The sequence below is a fragment of the Sceloporus occidentalis genome, unplaced genomic scaffold, assembly GCF_023333645.1.
Source record: "Sceloporus occidentalis isolate IW3139 unplaced genomic scaffold, rSceOcc1.0.p SCAF_4, whole genome shotgun sequence".
In the NCBI taxonomy this organism is placed as follows: domain Eukaryota; kingdom Metazoa; phylum Chordata; class Lepidosauria; order Squamata; family Phrynosomatidae; genus Sceloporus; species Sceloporus occidentalis.
Window position 1 is genome coordinate 141,856,408 of NW_028316984.1, and position 22,972 is coordinate 141,879,379.

The 22,972-nt window shown below is 40.2% G+C and overlaps 1 protein-coding gene across 4 annotated transcripts in view; it reads right to left on the reverse strand.

Annotated features, from left to right (window-relative positions):
* DPF3 (double PHD fingers 3) overlaps positions 1 to 22,972 on the reverse strand; it is a 275,329-nt gene that overhangs the window by 51,350 nt on the left and 201,007 nt on the right. For all 4 annotated transcript variants that reach the window (XR_016280963.1, XM_089521811.1, XM_089521810.1 and 1 more), the window contains exons 7-8: positions 21,330 to 21,467; positions 2,086 to 2,214 (exon numbers count right to left, since the gene is read on the reverse strand). Coding sequence is in view for 3 of the 4 variants with exons in the window: in XM_089521811.1 (XP_089377937.1) it covers positions 2,086 to 2,214; positions 21,330 to 21,467 (267 nt within the window). In the remaining variant the exon portion in view is untranslated. The remainder of the gene's footprint in view (positions 1 to 2,085; positions 2,215 to 21,329; positions 21,468 to 22,972) is intronic.

Genomic DNA, 22,972 nt, shown 5'->3' on the forward strand with positions numbered 1-22,972 from the left:
GGTCCCAATCACACATATATGCATCTTTCTATAAATCTGAAGTGGGTCAGGTCAATAATACGGATCAGTGGAACAGCAAGGGGAGCAATAAGGAAAGTAAGAACTGATCTGCAAGGGTTAAAAAAAAGTGACACCACCACAGATGCCCATAAACTAAGGCAGCAAAAGGGTTAATATTGTTTTCCTCTCTTTAAAACACACACAAAAAGCATTTTTGTGATTGTTTTGAGCAGCTTAAAAAGATTTCATGTTGTGTATGATAGGTAAAAACCATTAAGAGTACAAGGTTCAACAAACTGTCTTCATTTTGGCATAAAATATCTTCAACTTACTATTTTAGCATAATAACCTGTTTGTAAGTTTTGTTTCAAAAAATAATAATAACAACCCCAGATTCCTTCTCCTGATCTCTTTCAGCACCTGCTCTCCTAAGTGGTGTGGTTACTTTGCAAAACATAGTGAAGAAAAAAATCCATACTAACAAATAAAAAATAAATACATATTGTACAATTTAATAATCTCTCCTTTTTAAAACAAAAAATCACATTAATATTATTACCTAAAGTAAAATGTAAACATTTGAAAGCATTTCATTCAGTTAAAGGAAGACAGATGGACAGACAGACAGAGAACATTCCAATACAATATATAACTTTTGACATAGGTTACAAATATACTAATAATCTTGCATTCATCCCTTGAACAGTCAAATATCAAATCCTCCCCGGCCCATTATTTGTAACAAATCACAACATGGTAAGTGAAGGCATAGCTAGAGAAAATATATCCTGATAGAACAGAATCAAATCATATTCCCAAAGTGGAAAAATAAATGTAATAAAATTACACTTAATGAAAAGATGTTATTGGGTGCACATATGGAATAATCAAGATATGAGCATTGCTTGTTATGTTTATAAAGGAAATTTCTTCTATGTGCAAAATGTCTAAGGTTTATGTGACAATCAAGATTGTTGTGCCACCAGGTTTAAGTGATTGCACCCACAATGCTGTGTGGAACCTCAGAGACTGAAAGCTGCTTTGCAAAAAGGTTCCATTTGCTGGGATGTGTGGTCTCTATCCAGCACAGGAGTTCCACTTGCACAAGAGTGGAGTCCAGTGTAAAGAGCAGTGCAATATCCCTTCCTAGTTGCACCTGTCAACCTGAGCAATCCCTGACCACAAAACCAGAATGTGTTTCTAATACTGGAGTGGTCTACAGGACAGAGGAAGAGGCGCTGAAAATCCCAACACTATCATGAGTGCCAGATGAGATGTGTCCTTTTTTTAAAAAAAATGCTGTACGGCAGCTCATATTAAAAATGAGTTGCATGCCACTAATAGTAGATTCTATAGTTAAGAAGCCTAATCCTGATATCAGACTTTGGTAGCATGTTCAGAAGTTAGTTGGTAAACAGGAAAAACTGTAAAAAAGAACATCAACACTTTTTTCTCAAATTATCATATAAAATGTGTCTTGTTAGAGATGGTACTTGTGGATAATAGAAGTAACTGTGGCTAACCTTAGCTTTCTATCTAGAGATGAACAGCCTGTTGCAGCAAAAATAATGGAGAATCTTTGTGACACTTTAAAATAAAACCAATTTATTGTATCCTGTGCCTTTCTGGACTAGAACATACTCCCAGCAGATAAATGGTTTGCCTCGGTTGTTGTTGTTGTTGTTGTTGTTCTGTGCATATGTGTGCATGTACACATTCACAATCAGATATGGGCAGAGGGCATTTATAGCAGACTATAAATTAGATGTAACCAATGGAAATACCTATCATCCAAGTTGCAAAAATCTCAGTAGAACATTTAGAATTATATTTGGAATTACTGAATGTGAAGACAAAAATTCTCCCTTAGTACTCTCTGTGCTCAAATCAAAACATATCTGCTGTTACATGTGATTTTCATTTTCTAATGATATGTTTTAGTATTCGCCCATAATGTACATTCAAAAATTTGTAGGAATGCACTTGTCTAACCAATCCCAATCATACAAAGCAAAACAAGCAATCCACACTCCATATGCATGGGAAAAGAGAGCTCACAGAATATTGCAATATGGAATCACCTACCAGAGCGCCCACAGTCTGAACATGAGACAAGTTCCTCTGGCCGTCCACTTTTTTTGTTCATATTAGATCCACCAAGACAGAAATCACAGTAGTTATTGGAAATGATGGCCCCATCTGGTCCTTTCTGGGCTGCAGACAATAAAATAAAATAAAATGTACATACTTAAATCAAGAGATATGTACTTTTCATTATGTACTCTAAATGAACTTGAGCATTGCTCTTGCAAAAGAGGCTCCCAAGAATAATAAGAATTAAAGTGAGTTTTATATCTGTTTTTCTCTAAATGGTACTCAAAGTGGCTTACAACAGAAATTTAAAATGGAACAGCTAAAACAAAATGAACTACAAAGGTTTTTTAAAAATTAAACCACAAATTGATTTAAAACTACTTTTAAGACATTAACCTAAAAACAAACACACTTGAATTATATATTTTAAAAAGCACACTTAATTGCATGTCCTCCTACCTTGATCAGTTAAGGATGAAGTCCTTTTTAATACAAAGGTTTTTGCCTCTGCTCAAAAACATCAGAGAGGGTAGGATTCAAACCTTACTTTGGAGGGAATGACCTAGCCGAGCAGCAGCCACTGAGAAGGGACTCTCTTAACCTAGGCAGATGGTAGGATGGCGAGAAAGCCATCCCCAGAAGAAGGTAAGACTTGGGCAGGTTGATACAGGGAGACAAGGGCTTTTCAACAATCTGCACGTAACCCAAGTTAAATGCACAGAGAGTGTGTGCATTTGTGTAAATTATGCCTCTCCTGCTCTGTTCCTGACTAGAGTTAAATGGTTCTGGGTTAGCTGAATTTAGGTACGCTGAAAGGTTCGATTAATTTAGGTTCCATTCCACTCATGTCTACCTTGCCCCACTGATTTCAATGAGGTCTAAGTTCAACTAGCTCAATTTGAACTCAATATATTTTCATTTCAGACACAGATCATGAGAAACAAGAGTCAGTGAAAATCAAACAATGTCTAAAATGGTTTTAAGGACAGACAGATTAACTAAGCTAGTTGTTCTCAACATTTGACCTTCTGGATATTTTGTTCTTCAACTCTTAGAATCCCTGACCATGGGCTATGCTCTATGGAGCCTCTGGGATATGAAACCTAAAATATCTGAATGCCACATGCTGAAAACTTTATAAAACAATACCTCATTTTCTTTACATGTCATCTAAACTCATTTATGTGCTTTAACTATCCAGACTATCTGAAAGATCGTATCTCCCCATATGAACCTGCTAGAGCTCTAAGATCTTCAGGGAAAGGCTTTCTCTTATTTCTGCCACCATCACAGACTTGCTTGGTGTGGACACAAGAGAAAGCCTTCTTGACGGCTGCTCCCATCCTCTGGAATTCCCTTCCACAGGAGGCTAGGCTTGACCCCTTCCCTGCTTTCCTTCTGCTGGTAGGCAAAAGCATTTCTGTTTAAGCATGCTTTTAATGTAGGTGGGCTTTTTTTAACAGGAGAGATTTTATCTTTTAAACTTTGGGTTGTCTTTAAAATGATTTTAATGTGTTTTATGGGGTGATTTTACTTGTTTTTCAGTTTTATTGTAAATGTTTTTTATTTATATTTCTGGAAGCTGCCTTAGGTCCCACTCTGGGAGAAAGGCAACATATATATGAAATAAACAAACAAATAAATAAAGTTAACATCAACCTATCTGAACCACTTTAATCTAGAATAACCAAACTTCTATTATGTTTTGAATGTCTTTTTAACATTTTGAATTTAGCATTTTAATCTGATTATTTATTTAATGGTTTAAAACTTTTGCAATGTATATTATTTTGGTTATATTTTTGTTTTAACTTAAATTGCAAGCCCGATAAATAAACAAATGGGGGGTGGGGTTTTTGGGCTATGTGGCCATGTTCTGGAAGAGTTTATTCCTGACATTTTGCCAGCATTTGTGGTTGGCATCTTCTGAGAAATAAATAAATAAATAAATAAATAAATAGCTAGCACCTCTTCAGAAGATGCCAATACTTCATTTAAAGAACATTAAAAACAACATGATTCAGCTTTATAATTCCTGAACACGTATAGTTTTCTTTGACACTAAAGCAATTTGACTGCATTCCTAAGCATACTTCAAAGGCATTCATATAAATGCCTTCTGTGCTTCCATATACCTGCTAGCTCCATTGCAGTGTGGCACATGCCTCTTGGTCATGTCTCTCCAGCAGTTGTTTATACAGTATGAATAATAACTGTGTACGCATAGGGTTCTTCTATATCCCTTCCTCCTTTCACACATCTCCATCCCCAGTGTTTCTACAATGCACTTCATATCGTCGCTCAAAAGTGTAAAGGCCTCCATCCACTACTATCTACCAAAGGTGCACTAGATTAAACAAGGACTGAGAATTGTGTGGTCTTCCAGATATTGTGAGACTCCCAGCATTCCTTAGTACTGACTATGCCAGCTAGGACTGTTGAGAACTGCAGTCTGACAACATCTGGAAGTCCAGATGATTCCTACACCTGGATAACACCTTTCCACAAGCATTTGAGTAGAGTAGTATAGCAAGAAATTATGCAGCCAATTTCACAAGCAGCTGTGCAGAATTTGTGTGACTGCTTTGCAAAAGCATTTGTACAATAAATGCTGAACTGGATGCCACATTTGCCCTAACTCTGAAAAATCTGCAGCTGCCAACACAATAAAATTACACATGGGAGGTTTTCAGACAAGCAAAAGTGATAGAAGTATAGTGGAATGCTGACTGCTCCTGTTAGTTTCACTCAGTCGTTCGGAGATTATCAAACAACATTGTATGACGTTGCAATAATCCCATCATTATCGTGTGAATAAAGAGGAGTTTTCCAGCCGCTTTTCATTCATGGGAAACTTCATCTCCCTTGAATGAAAACTGGCTGGAAAACTCCTCTTTATTTACAGAATAAGGACCGGATTATAGCGACATCTCATGACGTTGTCTGATAATCTCTGGGCAATTGCACGAAACTGACGGGAGCATCCCGCTATGCTCCCATCATTTTTGCCCATCTGAAAATCTCCTAAGACTATGACAGAATGCATTTGAGGAAGTAGAGTCAAGCCTATGCTACAACCTCTTTCACTCAGTTTAGTCTCAAAAGGGCTAGAAGATCCCTTTGCATACTGACAGAGGGTTCCTGTAGCTATTCCACACTAACACAGCAATGTCTCTGCATTCTAAGACTATGACACAATTTGATAAAAGCCAGAGACACCAGGAATGTTGTTTGCAGTGAAAGGTGAGAACCTGAAGGGGGGAAAAAAAACATTTTCTTCCTACTTTCCCTTTTTTCTGCTCCCAACAGCAGATTTTCCATACCAACAATGAACACTGAGCTGCCCATGTGGTATAAAGTTCCGCCCCAATATCACTTTACACTAATCTTACACTCAGTCAGCCTATTTTTTATGCTGCTAAATGGGAACAGAGATTTGTGTTCAGTTCCTGAAGAATCCCTCTTCTGCCAACTGGAACTGCTCAATAAACAAGCAAGCTTTATCCTGGTTTTGCAGTGAGGTGTTTGCCCCAATAGCTCACATATATAAAACAGAACTTGTCCCCTAGATCCTTCTTTCTGCCACCACATCCTTTTCCGCCCTTAATACTAATGCCAGCTTTGTAGCTGAATCTCTAGGTGAACATAAAATACTCAGAGACAAACACTGATATTTGCTGCTGATTGAAACCAAGATTATTTTGACCCCAAAATAAAATTTTACAATATGGCTCTGGAAAATATTGCCCATTCTCAGCCAAGATCTGAAAATGTTTTACCATGCATGGGAGGAAGAAATGGTACATTCTGGCTTGCAAATAAAAACAAAAATGGTAAAGCTCTTCAAATATTCCAAGTGCTATTAAACTATTAAGGACAACACTGTATTGAATGGTCACCATGAGATCCCATTTATGTATTTATTCATTTTTAAATTGGAACCACCTTTGGCATGTTTTACCAGAACAGCATACAAGATCCCTAATGCAAAAGCATGGAGGCTTCTCTTGAGAGATTCAATGTTCTCTGCCTAACAAAGGGGGTTGTGACCTCACAAAGGATGGAGACATCTTGCATCTCAGAAGAAATACCTTTTTGTATTGCTAACAGAATTCAAATTTTATCTCCTGGACTTTGGAATGCTTTGTTCCCAATGCCACATGGCCAGAAGGAAGGGTCTGCTAGCATAGATATCCCACCACAGAACAACACACCAACACGTTGACAAAATGTAGGTCTGTGACTAACATCACCATTTTTTAAGGGGAAAAATTCTCCTGTATGATTTTTAACACCTTTGCCTGATGAAGAAGCCAGTGGCACTTCGAAAGCATGCAGTGTGTATTCAGGCATCACTGTTTTGTGGCAGAATTCAAAGCCCTGGCCATGTTAGTCTGGAAAAATCAGTATGCAAAATGATCTTGCAGCACCTTTGAGACTAAGTGAAAGATCAAAGCTGGTAGCTCCCTTTGTTCACTGTTTTGTGGATTTTGGATGTTATTGCAATTGATTTGTTCAGTATTTTTGTTTATGGGGAAATAAATACAGGTGTTTTTTGTTTGGTTGTTTTTTCATGCTGGCACTTCAGGCCAAAATGCAGAAAGGGCGGTAAGCAAGCAACCCCTGTATTTTGTGATGAAGGGAATGAAAACTCCTTTGTTGGAGGCTGAAGCCAAGAGCTTTTCTGCCCTCCACCCATGAGCCCTCATCTCTCCAGCTCCAGTCTGTGTTTGGCGTTTGGCTCTGCCATTTCCACCTCTTCCCAGCCTTCATCCCTTGGAGGGATGGCTGACATACAAGCAGAACCCATAGGGGAAGTGGCACAGAGCATCCTTCCCCCCTACCGCTGGCAGAGCTCATCGCTCCGCAGGTCTGACATGTTTCCATGGCAACCAGAATCCCAGGCTCTTCCTGCCTCTGGTCTTGCCACCTGTTATTACTCCATCCCTCAAGTGTAAAGAACTGATTTGCGACCTCTTGTTTTTCTGTGCAAGTTTCCAAGGGATAGAGGGATTCAAGAAAGGGAGAATTAAAAAAAAAAAACAACAACAACAAAGCTTCTCTCTCTCTCTCTCTCTCTCTCTCTATATATATATATATATATATATATATATATATATAGCCAGCACAAACAGCTTGACAGAAGACATGCTTCTGGAAAGGACCCTGCGCTAATAGAAAGGAGAGATTGAATCCCTGCTGGAGATGAGTCCACCTCCGGCTGGCTTATTCCTAACATTTAATGAGAAAGAGAGAAAAGTCATTGGGGGTGGGTTTCAAAGGGAATGGTTCATTGCACAGACCAGCACATTTTATTTCTGTGCAGGACAGAGGTGCAGACTGAAGCAAGACACAACAGACTGCATAAATCTGTGGGAGAGCTGAAGGACAGGCCAGATGGAGCTTGCGTAAAAGGGCAGACATTTCCTAGTCATTCAGAAGAGTGCTCGCGCCCCCACTCCTCTGCCTACCACCCCCATACACACCACTTTCAACATTGCATTTTTCCACTGATGTTTTAAGATGGTGGCTGCTGAACATGCCAATCTTTAGCAGTCTTCTGCCAATGATGTCTTGGAAATTGCTGTAATTATCACTACCTTTGCAGCTGATTTGAATCACTTCATCAGTGAAGCATCCCTCACTAGAATGGTTACCATTCTTCTCTCCACCTGGGGTGAAAAGGACAATCCCCATCTTCCCAGAGGACTGGAAAACATGCAACTCTATACCAGACCATTTACATAACCATCTATAAGACCTGGAGCCCATTCATACTATGGTGGAGCCTCATTATTCGTGGGCTCGCCTTCCACTGATTTAAGCATCTGCAGGCGGCAAGCCCCGATTGTTCCCAGTGCTGGTGCATGCATGTGGCCATGTCGCCATTAGAGACAGCCCCTGTTGTCCCCAATGGTAGTGCGTGCACACATCTGTACCACCATTAAGGACATTGGGACTTCAGGTAAGCACCTGTCATCCTGAAGTCCCGTTGTTTCTAATGGTGCCGTGGCTGAGAGCACATGCTGCCATTGGGGACAACAGGACTTGAGGTCTCACTGTTTTCGGTATCTACGGGGGAGGGGGGGTTCCAGAATGCACCCGCTGCAGATACCAAGGTCCCATTGTACACCATTATAGTGCTATTATTCCACTCTAGTTGCCATGATTTCATTCTATGGAATCCTAGATTTTGTAGTTTGGTGAGGCACTAGAGGAGCTCTCTGGCAACCTCATGCCCCGATCTGGCCTTTCAAGGATTCAAAAAGGAGCAGCAAAACATGGCTGCTTTTTGCACCCCCAAAAGGGTGCCATAGCTGTGGCGGCACACCTATGTGACATTCTTTTGGAGCTGTGTCGTATGGATGCAGCATTCGAGGAGCTGCATGTGACATCATGGTGCCCTGGGGCGGAGTCAAGGTGTGCATCATCTGGACATTAAGCCCCAACTCTGTATTCAGGGCGGTCTGTACAGGGCCTTAATCATGTTTTTTAACATCACCTGGTTGTTAAAGATGGGGCTTCTTAAAAAGGAAAGGCGCTCTACTTTTTCTTATCTTTTTTGGTTTTAAATTCTATAGAACTGTTTTTAATTTACTGCTAATTTTTGTATGATTTTTTCCATGTTATAATTGGCTTTATTAGCTGGATTTTGTTTTAATCTGTGTTATAATTAGTGTTGGGCCGCCCAACAGGAGAAAGACAAGGTAACAGATGATAGATAGATAGATAGATAGATAGATAGATAGATAGATAGTAGAGATGTTTACATAGCCTTCATATGAACTTGCATAAATAATAGACAGAGCCTACTGTGGCCAGACTGCTGGCTCAGTACACATCAGTTCACTGAACATATCTGCAATAGATTGTATTTATCTTTCACAAATATTGAAAGAGGCCCAAAGCTATATGCATCCAAACTACATGGATCTTGTTCCTGGCCTGAAAATCTCATCGACCCTCAGCAATGACTATGTTTGCTAGGGCTTATGGGAGTTACAATCCAACAAGGCCCATAAATTGGCACCTATTTTATTTTCCCTGCAGGTTTAATAAAAATAGTTCGTCTCATTTGTGTAGCCAAGACAGCTTCATGTGTTCACCTCAAGCTACTATGTGTTTCCGCTCAAGTGTATAAAATGTAAGTTAGCTTGAGTCATTGAGACTTTATCTTGAGATAGATTTTCAGGTGTGTATCTATGTGTGTTCCTCATGCTGACATCCCCTGAATAGAAGACATGCAGGACAAAAAACAAAACAAAACATGTAAATAAACTGGACTATCTTTCTAGATATTCAGTGAAAATAGACTGTAGTGAATTTCTTTAAGAGGTGGTGGGGCGGGAGGAGAGAACAATTTTATATTCATATATACATCATGCCATTGACCAAGTGAAAAATATCACTCAGGGAAAGCAAGAGAGGTCCCTAGTGAGATATTCCAAATAGATACTGCTTGATCTGAGGAGCAAATAGCTTCTCACCAACTGAGAAGTACCCTTTATTCCTCCATAGATATTGCTTGATCTGAGGAGCAAATAGCTTCTCACCAACTGAGAAGTACCCTTTATTCCTCCATATTCTCCTGCTTGGATAAAATTTGTTGGGGGGGGCATGTTTCAGAGGAGATTTTGCATGGAAAACAAGGGTGTTTATCACACTATACTCTTATAGTGCTACTATTCCACTTTGACTGCTCTAGCTGCCTCCTGTTGCATTCTGGTATTGGCAGTTTTAAGGAGGGGTATTTAGAATTCTCAGGCAGAGAACTCTGCCTGAGAATTCTAAATACCCCTCCTTAAAACTGCAAATCCCAGAATGCAACAGGAGGCAGCTAGAGCAGTCAGAGTGGAATAGTAGCACTATAAGAGTATAGTGTGATAAACATCATGGTTAGCTTTGGAACCTGGAAGGATTAGTGAATCAATTTTGTTACCTCTAGATTCTAGAGAAAGTTTCAAACACAAAACTAGCATCAGCTGATCTCTCTGGGGGGACATTCTATGCTACAAAATATTTCCTGCTTTGAATTGAACAAAATGCTAGGTATCTACAACAGTGTCCCCAGAAGGGTTTCCATTTTATCTCTCTCAGACACTGGAAACAGCATCTCCTGATGCAACATAGCTGATTTTAGTTATTCATTTTGCAATTTTTTTAATACTCAGCACCCATTTCTCTCTGAAGATTTGCTTACTTGCCTCAACAGATAAGGGAGGATATCAGAGACAGAACTGAAAAACAAGCAGGAATAAACAGCCACAGATGCCTTCTTACAAATTAAATCAGGACATTTAGAATTCAGTATCCAATGTCTGGGGTAAAATGAGGCATATAGGATATTCCTAATGTAGCATATAATCTATTTGAGGTCATTTTTGGATTTTTCTATATTAGCCTTGGATCTATCATACATCTCAGCACAATATTCACTCTCAGATCCTGCACACTACCAGAAAATTGATGGACATCCAAGATTGTAGTATTAAAAGAACATACAACTATGGCAAAAGTTAAATACTGTATATAACTATGTTTGTATGATTATACTGTATATGTAACTTTTGAATGTTTTAAATATATTAGTATTTGGTTTAATCTGCCTCGAGTCCTGGTTTAGGGGAAAAGGTGAAGTATAAATAAAGATAATGATGATCAGCATCACAGTAGTAGGAGGAGCAATAGTAAGACCAATTCAGAAGCAGTTAGCATTATGAGAGCACTTACCTATGACAATAGACTGAGTATCAATAGCCACAACTCTCATATTTTATTCTACACACAAATAACATTTGTTATTATTGTTGTTAACTGCCCTTGAGTCAATCTCAACCCATGATGATTCTGTGGATGACACATTTCTAAGACCTCCTGTCCTCCATTATTCTGCTTAGTTCCTGTACATTCATGCCCATGACCTCCTTAATAGAGTCCATCCATCTAGCATGCGGCTTTCCTCTCTTTCTACTTCCCCCACCTTTCCTAGCATTATTGTTTTTTCCAGTGAGTCATGCCTTTTCATGATGTGTCCGAAGCATGACAGCCTAAGTTTTGTCTTCTTGGCTTCCAGGGAGATTTCTGGCTTGATCTGCTCTAGGACCCATTAATTTGTTCTTTTGGGCTGTCCATGGCATCCTTAGCACTCTTTTCCAGCACCATATCTCAAATGAACTGATTTTCTTTTTATCTTGTTTCTTAACTATCCATCTCTCATGTCCATACACGATAATAGAGAATAGTGGCTTGTATGATTCTAACTGTTGTGCTCAGTTGCATATCTTTGCATTTTAGAATCTTTTTCTAGGCCTGTTTAAATCTGTTATTTCCACTATCTTTATTTTTCTGAAATCCTCACAATCTTCATGAGTTCATTTGTCCAAAGAATATGATTATTTGACAGCAAGTTACATGTATGACAGTTTATGGACTGTGTAAACTCTTGGTGTGTGCATGGCTAATGCCAACTTCTCAAGATATGTTTTCTTTTAAAGAAACCTCTCACTTATAACTTCTTACCATTCTTTACACTCTGAGAATAAAAATAAGCTTCTTCATGTTGCAGGAAAAGCTTGCAGGAGAAAAAGGACATACATGCAGTTAGGAAAGGGCAGTCTTCTTCTCTTCACCCAAACTAAAAGAGCTGAACCCCAATGCAAAGAAAGTTGATAATATTTAGGCCATTACTGAACTTGGAAAAAATTCTTAAAACTACCAACTATAGGGAATATGGGACTCTCCAGATGCTGTTTGATAGCAGCTCCTAGCATCCTTCCCTACTGATGATGCCAGCTAAGGCTGATGAGAAATGCAATCCAACAAATTCTGTAGGGCTACACATTCCCCACTCTTGCTCTACTTGAATAGTGAATATTCAACATATACGTATCAGCAAATGTGATCCTGCAGGGTCATATAGGCCATATGAAAGAGTAATCAAGTGTGGATAAAAAGGGTAAATACTGCTGATCAGGAAATGAAATGGACATTTCAGCAGAACAGCAAGAATCAAGCATGAAATGAAGAGAGAAAAGGTAAAACTAAGTGACACAGGAGGGCTGAACTGAACATACCACTTAAAACTCTGTTGTTTTGTGATTCAGACCATGTGGAGGCCAATCAGTTCAAATTAGCACTCGATCACAAACTCCCCCCCCCCCCAGCATTCCCTGAGAGATGTAGTTTCATTCATGCCAAATGGTTTGAAGATTATAGAGGAAGGGTCAGCGCATGAGAGAGAAAGAGATGAACAAATACTATGAGTTGTTGATTCGACACGAGGTGGAAAATCAGTATGCAACTTGGACAGATTGAGTCTGTTATGTACCATGGATATTGCTGTGAGAAGATGCTTGAAGAGAAGAGAGGGAAGAACTAGAAAGGAAGGGAATAAGCAAAAAAACCCACACTGCTGTAGCAACAGCACGAATGTCACATCTCACATCGCCCATCCCCCATTTATCACACCACACTCTAAGGTATCTTGCATTTGCTAAATTGGGCAGTATGCATTTCTGTCCTGTGCAGCTAGGGAAATAAACACTGTATGCTATTTACTATACTTCTGTCCTTTCTTGTTATTTCAGAAGACTGCAGACTAGCTGCATGGATTAACACCCTCCTTCCTCTCTGCACACATATATACACCTTTCCTTTTCTATTCCCCAAAGCCATGCAGAGAGGATTTCTGAAGTCCAGCTCTTGTGACACAGTGGACCTGTCAAATCTAATTTACAACACAAGAAGTACTTATGAGGGTGATGGGTCTGAAGTTCTGGTTTCCACTGCCTCATCCCTGTGCACAAAGGGGACCAGTTAACAACTCTGTATTAACAATATGAACAATTAACATTCACACCGAAGATGGATGGCAGCAGAAATTAAATTCTGCCAATTGAAAGAGGGGAGCTCTGAGAACTGAGCTTCAGGCTGCAAACAAACATCCAAAGAGAAACAGCAGGGGGCCAAGACGAGAATCCACTGAATGCATTATGTAAAATCCAACTCCCAGGGTGTAACTTTTGCCAGTTCTAATAAATTCACCTGCTGTGTAAGCTGGGGGAGCAAACTGTGGCCGCCAGCCTAGCCCATCCTCAGTATCCCAGCAGAGATCTACAGTAGATGTCCCATCAGGAGGGAGGGGCTATACATGAAAAATTCTAATAATGTAACTTTCCATTCCTTCAGTCAACTTGATTTTATGCGAGATTCTAATCACTGCACCCCATATTCCCACCACCCCTTTGCTAGCGAGATGCCAGTGCTGAGGTATCTGATGAGAGAGGCTTCTTTGCAGGGCAAGGAGAGTGCAATGGCAGCAGAGCAGTTCTACATCACTGCGGTGGTGAATCCATGCTTTAACTTCAGTCCAAAGTTTAAAGGCGCTATCCAAGAGGCTGAATTCTATTCTCAAAATAGGGTTATTCCACAGGCATGGAAGCCATAATTCATTCAGCATGGACAAAGCTTCTCCCATCACATGATACTGAGCCTATGTTGTTGCCCCAAGAAAAGACCAAGTTTTTCCCCAATACAGTTTCAGGTGCTGAACAGTTATCCCATACACTTTGAAGCCTACTCTACATGGTTAAACACACTGAAGTCCAGGAGAGCTACTGACTTGGACATCTCCAGGGTTTGTTGCTGTTGCTGTGTGCCTTCAAGTCGTTTCTGACTTATGCTGACCCTAAGGTGACCCTCTCATGGGGTTTTCTTGGCAAGATTTGTTCAAAGGAGGTTTGCCATTGCCTTCCCAAAGCTGAGAGAGCATGACTTGCCCAAGGTCACCCAGTGGGTGAACTGAACCTTGGTCTCCAACACTCAAACCATTACACCATGCTGGCTCTACACTTCCGGGATGCATAGTCTTTAAAATGTCTAAGCAATGATTTCAGTATATCAACCTTCCAGTGGGTTCCTCTTGCAAATGAGATAGGCCAGAGAAAAGGCTTTCTTTTCCAGCTGCGGTATATTGCTTGTGGACTCCTTTCCTCATCTGGCATCTATACAGCTATCATTTAGGCGCCAAAGAACCCCACCCCCTCTTTTTCCCCAATGCATGAAATATTGCTGCTGCTGTTCTAGTCATAATTGAATAAATTTATTAGTTATGTCCTGCTTTTCCTACAATGGGCTCAAGGAAGTGTGCATAGTTTTCCTACTCCTCACTTTATCATCATGAAAGTCCTATGAGGTAGGTCAATCTGAGAAAGAATTACAAGCCTATGATTTGTTTTAAATAGCTCACACAGCTGTTCTTTATTGCTTCACTGCTCATTGTTTGATTCTGTTACTGAATTTTGCTGAAATTCTGTGACCTTATGTAAAAGGAAGCAAAGGGCAGCATGTATAATTTTAAAATAAATAAATAAATAAATAAATAAAGGTATACCACATGTTCCCAGTTTTATAATCAAACTTATGTTACTAATAGCCACTCAAGCTATGCCAAAATTAAATACAAAAGGTGGAACAACGTATTATACAGCAGTGCTGGAAAAACCCTACAATTGCTTCTAATAGGCAAATACATTTAAGGAGAAGATTGCTTTTCACGGAAACATATTGAAGGGCGGTTCTTAATCCTTTCCCTCCTGCAGCTTTCCCCCTGCAAACTCTTGCCTCTGCCATTTTGCCTCTGCAAATTCTAGAAGCCTGATTCTCTGGCACACTTACATAGAGAGGACACAAGCTGGGAAAAGAGTTTTAGTGGGAAATTAACAGGTAGGGACATGATGAAGTCCCCCCACCTTATTACTCTAGTGCAAATTGTGAGGACCCTGATAGCCCCATGATCCAGCTATATTGCTAAAAGTGTACCAATCTCTAGTCAAGTCAGCTGCAGCACATCATTTACTGCTGAGACAAGTCCAAGTCAAGTAACTGAAATAACTTGAATCAGAGTCAACACTGAGTCAATTGACTCAAGTCTACATCACTGACAGGAAATGACTGGAAATCACTTCCTGTTTTAGAAAAAGGTCTCTCTTGGACCTTAAATGGCCCAGGGAGGAAATGTGGCAAAACCTTTGGGGGCAAAAATTTGACCCCCTGGTGGCAACAAAAACAACCTCGGAGTTCTGCATGTGGCCTGCTAGCTGCACTTTGTCCACTCCTGAGTTAGAGGATATGCACTAGCATGTAATATACACTTTCCCCTCTAATTTTGAACAATGTGTTCATTGTAGCAAGCCAGATTACAGCTTTTCTGGAAAGCTATGCAAAGAATGCACTGGCAAAACAGCAGAATTCAGATATATCTTTTCTTTTCCTTTCTTTCATAGCCAATGACCAGCAACATTCGCTGGTGGATTCTAGGAGTTGCAATCCAAAAGAGAAGTTTTCCAAACTGTGCAAAGTAACTACTGATGGATTAATTGTCCACACTAACTCTAATGGGTCACTGCTTCTATTTAGCAATCTAAAAGGATTCCTGCATTACTTCTGGCACTTCTTTTCAACCCTGAGTAACAACCAATCCTTTGAAAATGGGAAAAAAGGAATGCTTTCTACTTAAAGTATCCAAACCTCAAAGATATTAACAAATGTTAAGGGAAATAATATGGCTTTGAGCCCTAACCCAAGGGTGAAGGGAGGTAGAAGGCTAGCAGCACCGCCAAGTCATTTTGCCTAAAGCATGCACAATGCCACATGGAATTATGGTGGACAACTAGCCTGAGATGCCCTCACTGCATAGAGTTCAGTGCACTTTCCTCTCTTTGTTATGGCACACAGTGTGATGAAGGCCCAAAAGGAAAAACTAGTCAAATTCCTTCTGGTGAGCCTGGTACCATGCTTGGCACCCACATACGTTTTAACTGTCCCAATTTGGCAGGGACAGCCCCAATTAAGCCTCTCTCCTCCTGTTTTTTCAGTTGCTTTTAAAATGTCCCAGTTTTTCTTTCTCTCTCCCCCACTTTCCCCTTTGTCCTCAGATTACTTCAGTTCCTGCATACTGAGTTCAAAGTCCAAAAGTAGTTTTCACTCAGTTAAATCAGCAGGGAGGAGAAGAAAGAAAGATGCCCTTTCCAGTAAATTCAGGCAAAAGCAAATGCTTCTGCCTGTTCTGGCTTGTGTGTTCTTCCTCATTAATAAATTTTGCCATCTTGGCCACAAGTGTCCCAGTTTTCAACTGTGAAATGTTGGAAGGTATGCATCCAGCCATTTCCATCTGAGGATGTGACAGGTGAGGTTGAGAAATACTTTTGCAGTTCTGAAGACACATCTACTTTAATGTCTTGAAGCAAACTCTAAAAAAAAATTTTTTTAAATCTGCAATTCAGGGTGGTAACATTTACAACATACTTCCTCATTCCTAAAACAATTTTCAAACTGTTTATAACTAGAGGTGAGAAATATTTTATGTGGAGATAGGAAAGAAAGAAAAACATACACAGAAATATGAAGACATTTTCTAAAATCTACTACAAATATTGCTAGTTGCTATTGCTAGTTGCAATAGTTGCTATAGCAAGTTGGAGATTTATTTATGATAGTTAATAAAACTCCTTCTATATTCAACAGAACATGGATTTGACAACAGATAGTACAGTGAGCCTGTCCTATTGGCACATTATATCGCTCACCCCATATCGGCCAATGGTGGAGTATGCTCACAGGCATGCGCCTATCGCCCCCATTGATTAATATGGGTTTGCACTCCCATGTATTTTCCCATCTGTGGGGAGCCCCAAACCAAACCCGCAGATATGAGAAATGTTCACTCTATGTGAATTTATATATGAGATATGAAAATCACTCCACGTGTCAGTTTAATAGCTAATTATTACAAAAGATTTGTCAGCTAATATTTAATACTCTAGCTACTCAAGCAACTATACCCCATGGTTTCCTCTTGTTGTTACCTTAGGCTCAAACCACACTGCAGAAATAATCCTGTTTGAGACTGTTTTAACCACCCTGGCTCAAGGCTAGAGAATCATGGGAATTGTAGTTTCTTGTGGCACCAGAGCTGTCTGACAGAGAAGGCTAAATGTCTCATAAAACTACAGTTCCCAGAATTCCCTAGTATTGAGTGAGGACAGGTAAAGCATTAGGACAGGTAAAGACAGGTAAAGGTCCAGTATGGTTTGGACCTTTGTTAACAAAAATGGGAAGAGTTGGGCTGGAATCCTATGGATTAGTTCCAACTAGAGTATAGACCCATTTAATTAACTGTTGTATGGTAAGTCAGCAGAAAGGCAAATCTTGTTGATTTAATGGGTCTCCTCTATAGTTAGGAGAAACAATAGGATTTAGGCATTGGTGCATTAAGGAAGAGTTGACCTATAACATAAATGGATTAGAATCAAATCATGATACAGGTAGTGGAAATCACAGGACTGCAAGTACCTTTAGAATGGATGTGGTTCATAATTACCCTCCATATGTTTTTGGCCTACAGTTCCCATCAGCCTCAGACAGCATAATCAATGGGAGTTGTGGTCAAAAAAACCACGGAGAGCCAAGGTTCTCCACAACTGTTTTCAACTGAGGTTTTTAAACATGTGGCCCTCCAGAAAATATTGAACCTCCTTGTAACTCACTATTGCTTATGCTGCCTTGGGCTGATGTGAGCTGTAGTCCAACAACATCTGGAAGACTACAGGTTGCCCACATGTGCTTTAAACCCTGTATAGGTTGAGTCTCTCTTATCCAAAATGCTTGAGACCAGGACTGTTCTATATTTTGGGTATTTTTGAATTTTGGAATACTTGTATTTCCATATATGTACATAATAAGGTATCTTGGAGATCAGACCCAAGTCTAAACACAAAATTCATTTATGTTTCATATACACCTTATACACATAACCTAAAGGTAATTTTAAATATTTTTCATAAGTTTGTGCATGAAACAAAGTTTGTGTATAGTGAACCATCACCAACAAATCTGTCACTGTCTCGGCCACTTTTTGTAATATTTCAGATTTTGGAATTACAGATAAGGGAGATTCAACCTGTAGTTGTAATCTTGGGTTTGTGTGTGGGTTTGTTTGTTTCAAGGGGGGGGGGGGGTGGAATGTAGACAAGAAATTGAAATGGGTTCCCATTTGTTGATTGTCACAAAAGTTCAATCAGCTTGAAGATGGCAGTAAGCAGAATGCAGTAGGAAATGAAATGCTGAGCAGTGATGATCACTTTAAACCTGATATGTTTTGAGTTATAGGAAGGAGAGAATAAGGTTATGGAAAGTATATTTTTTGAGTTCTGAAGACATAGAGTAAATGATGCATGTTTTTGGAAGGATTCATGCAAAGAATTACAGTAACTGAGCACACTGATAGCCAGTGAATGAATACTATAAAAAGGAGACCTGAACCCAATCTCATTGCTATTTACTGCATTATTTAACTAATTTGATTTTTTTCATTTAATGCAATCTCCTGCTTTCATTAGTATTAGATTTTAAGGTGCTAGTTGGTCTAATTAATATATTCTGATATAAAGTTAATAAAATTCCTAAAAATGAAATAATCAAGTGTAAGTTGTTTTTTAAAAACAGAAAGACCACTTGCTACATTTCAGCTGAGGTCTTCTTATATTTTTCCAGTCAAAAGAAATCTAACAATCACTGATTTTAGTTTATCTCCTTGTCTCCACAAGAAAGCCAGTAACCAATGTTTCGTGAGAAGCTAAACCTTAACTCAGTAAGAAGCTACTATGTTTTATGCTGCTCTGAAGGAGATTGTACCTTAGTAGTTACACATTTATTTCTAACATCAATAATAAAGATCTTTATTTGAGGAAAGATTTTATTTTACAGTCAGCACCACTTCCATATCACTTACAATAAATTCTGCGCATGTAATGCATTATGATAGTATTTCCCCCTACAACAGCTTCATGGTGCTTTATAAAAATGACCCTGAGCTACTAATACATTGAAAAGGGAAACCTTTGCTAACCCATAATGGGAATAAAGAAACCAGATTCAACTTCGGTTGAATAAGGGCACTTTATTGACTTATTAAACTATTTAACTAATTTAAAGTCTGTGATAAGCAATGGGGGGGGGAGCAACCTGATGGAGAGACAACTGAGGCAGTGGGTCTTGACCAAACCCTCCTCCTTAGCTTTAACTGGGCAAACACTAGAGCCCCAACAACCTAAATACCCGTGTTGCTTGTAAGCTGGCCCTAATGGAAGGCAAAACCAATGAATTCCCTTCCCCAAGCTTTAAGACAGCACCTAGACCAGAACTAAGGGTAGTCTCCTTCCCCATTCCCTGATTCCATGACCTGAAGAGGTAACATCAGAGGCCATCGCTTTAACAAAATGGGCAGTGTTGGTGTTCACCACAATCTTACTTTTCTCCCCCTCCACACACACACATAAACTACCTGCTGCCACAGACAAGGGGCATCTAATTAGCCCCTTTCCCTCACCAGACTAGCCAACAACCCTGTGCTGCAAATTCTCAGAAAGGTGAACATCATGAGATATATAAAACTCAGGCCTTTGAAATATTATTTAGGGATATGTTTGTTTTTTTTAAAAAAAAATGCCCAACCCTTTCATCAGTGCGTTCTTAACTTCCCTGTTGACCTGCCTGCAGGCATTATTCAGACTACATGGATCACCTTCAAGAGATCAAAAAGAAATAGGGGGGAAAAGGCCCAACTCTTTCATCAAAGCATTTTTAGGCCTGGTACAGACGGACCCCGAAGGACGTCCTCGTGATGTGTGAGGGTCACCCTGTCCACATTCCCTCGCCCGTGACAAGGGCGTCCTCGCTGCATAGCACTGAATAGATGGCATGTGTAGCGATAACGTCACTGCTGAGCAGCCTCCAGATGGAGCCGCACAGCAGCAACATGCTCATGCCGCCACCAGCTGTTTTTAGCGGTCCTTTTTTTCATAGCCGCACCGTGCAATTTGGTTGCTGCAGCGCGGCTACACAGAGCAAAGAAAGACAGCTCCTGGACGCCTCTTCCTGGAGCTCTGTACCGCGCCTTAGTTTCCCTACTGACCTGTCTGCAGGCTCCATCCAGACATTGTGGATCACCTTCATTCACCTCACAAAGCTGGCAAGGAAGAATGGCTGACATAGTAAATGTACCCCAGGCTTGAATAACTTGAAAGTCATGGACTGCTTGGATAATCAGGGCTTTCCCCTTCAGCAAACCAAGGTCATCACCGCCAAAGTGAATGACTAGAATGTATGGTGGAGGCCTCTTGTGTTTTCTGAACAGCAAAAGAAGCAAATTATGCCAACAAAGGCCACGCTTCCCCAGCCACTTGCCTATGGTTTGTTCAGTCATGCCCAGGTGCGACCCAAAATAACATGTGCATGCTTGTTGTGCTGCCCAACAGACTATGCTATGTCCACAGATCAAAACATGGTATCTCTTCAAGCAGAATCTGGAATCATTGGAAAGACATGGACTGCTTGGATAATCAGGGCTTTCCTCTTCAGCAAACCAAGGTCATGATGCCCAAGGTGAATGGTCACACAATGCTTTATGAAAATGACCCTGAGCTATCAATACACTGAAAAAGAAAACCTTAACAAAGACAAGAATTAGGATTGAGCATCTCCAAACTCTTCATTCAGGATTAATAGTAGTAATAGTAGTCTCACCCAATGAGTCAATAAGCCACTTTCTGCCTTAAAAATGAGAATGATTAAGCATCATTACCTTTTAAGACATCCATAGGTTTTGTGGAAGAAGGATTCTTATTAGATGTGCCCTATGAGGGCTGAATCTAGACTTTAAGTTAGCACCTTATCTCTCGCTTACTCCCTTGATATTGACAGAGATGCTATTACATTATCAGGTGAGGATTTAGGAAGGATATTGGAGGTGAGGAAGGAGTCGCTACGATAAGTAAGAAGAAAGAGAAAATGTAGAAGAAAAGGGGGGAGGTGTGTTTTGTTATTCTCAAAGCTAACTATTATGAGATTGCTTGACAAGAGCAGATTGGGTTCCCCTCTTTCTTTGTCTTCCCTCGACAAGTTCTCCCCATGGGAGCAGTGATGGAAAGTGACCTGCTGCAGAGTTAATGTGAGGTTTGAGCTGAATTTTTGACTAGCTGAGCTCAGCACCTGGGAAAGCTGCAGTTGATTAGCTCCACTAAAAGCCCCAGCCTCAATAATTCACAGAGGAGTAAAGTAATTGTAACCACTGCTGAAATGCAAGGCTAAATCTTACCAGAGGAAAGGGTCGAAGGGTGCTGGAGAAGTCCATAATGAGGGAGTGGAGGAAGAGAAGGGGAAACACACATTCTACTCACGTTTGTGATTTTCATTTCTGTGGACAGGTGGGGAGCGTGTCTCCTGCTCCTGAGCGTCATCCCCTTCTTCACTTGCAAGGTGAGTGTGAGCATAATGGTAGCTCAAACCAGGCCTGTTTTTATAGCGCTTGCCACAGACTATGAACAGAGGAAACACAAAGAGCAGTAGACAGAGTATGATACTTCAGCAACAACAAAAGTAGGTTAGCATATTTTTTTGGTGCCACTTTGGCTAGGTAACTAGATTCTTAGATGTATTCCTCAGAGCTTGGAAAAGTTACTTTGTTGGAATATAACTTCCAGAATCAACCAGCTGCCCTGGCCCCTGGCCAAATTGGCTGGGGATTCTGGGAGTTGTAGTCAAAAAAGTAGCTGTTGTTGTTATTGTTGGTGATGTTGTTGTTTACTTATATTCCCCCACCTTTCTCCCAATGTAGGGACTCAAGAAGGAAATGCCAGCTCTGGTAATTCTTACACCAGACAGTTACTTCTTTGCACAGACATGAGAGTCCCAAACATAGTCTGCGCTTGAATGCAGTTACCCATGTGCAAACTACTTGCGTCTTATGACAATAAAGAAGAGAAAAACACACATGAATAAAATTATGCTCTTTTTAAAGGGCTGCAGAACATTTTATAAAATTAGACAGGGCAACCAGGAAAAGATTGGGCCCCACATCTGATTATTTAAAAGGGACATATACTAAATTTTATACAAGCATCCCTTAACACTGATAGAAGAAGATACACATGTTGTCTCTCAAGAAGTTCATCCCTAAGAAGGGGTTCCCGAGTAGGTGCTCGCCTACACTGTCCAGAATACCCTGAGCTGCTCCGGGAGAATTCTGACCCTGCAGCCTGCCCTGTCCCCCCCCCCCCCATATTACCTCTGTAGTGACACAAGGCAGCTGTCTACACACGCATTCTGGCTGTGTCATCTGGCACTGCCACTGCTGGTGCAAGTCACTCACTCTGAGGTCAGAAATGAGGTGCTCAGCATTGATCACATGGCTAGGCCCCTTGTTTTGACCTCAGAGGGAATGACCTCCACTAGCAGTGGTGGTACTGGGCAACACAGTGCAGATGTATGTGTAGAAAGTCACACGGCATTGCTACAGAGTGCTCTGGGTTTTTCTGCAAAATCCAGAGCAAGAGGCAAGATATTTTTTATATAAAAAATGGTTTAAGGGAAGGATACGGTCGATTCAGTGAGGAACTTGCCTTGTGTCATGAAGATAGCTTTGGCCCTGCCTTGTGAAGGCAGGTCGCCATGAGGACAGGGTGAAACCATTTTATTTTATCTGTGTAGCTGAGCTCCTGGATCATCCAAAAATGCTTCAGCTTAAACCTACACTGTTAAGGTTGGAGCTGAATCCACTGGTATATTAGCTAACAGCCTGTGTTATTTTTTAAAAAATTATGCCCGCCTAAAAGTGATAAGCTTTATTAGTTTTAGATATTGTTCATTTGGAAACGATTTTCTGGATATTACCTAGTAAGCTATAATAAAAATGTATTACCCAATTTTCCAGTGAGGAAACTACAGCACATAGAAAGGTTAAATCGTTTGTCTCTATGATCACACTATGATTTGTTCTTAGGTTGGAAGTTATAATATCAGTATTAATTCATATGTGTACTAT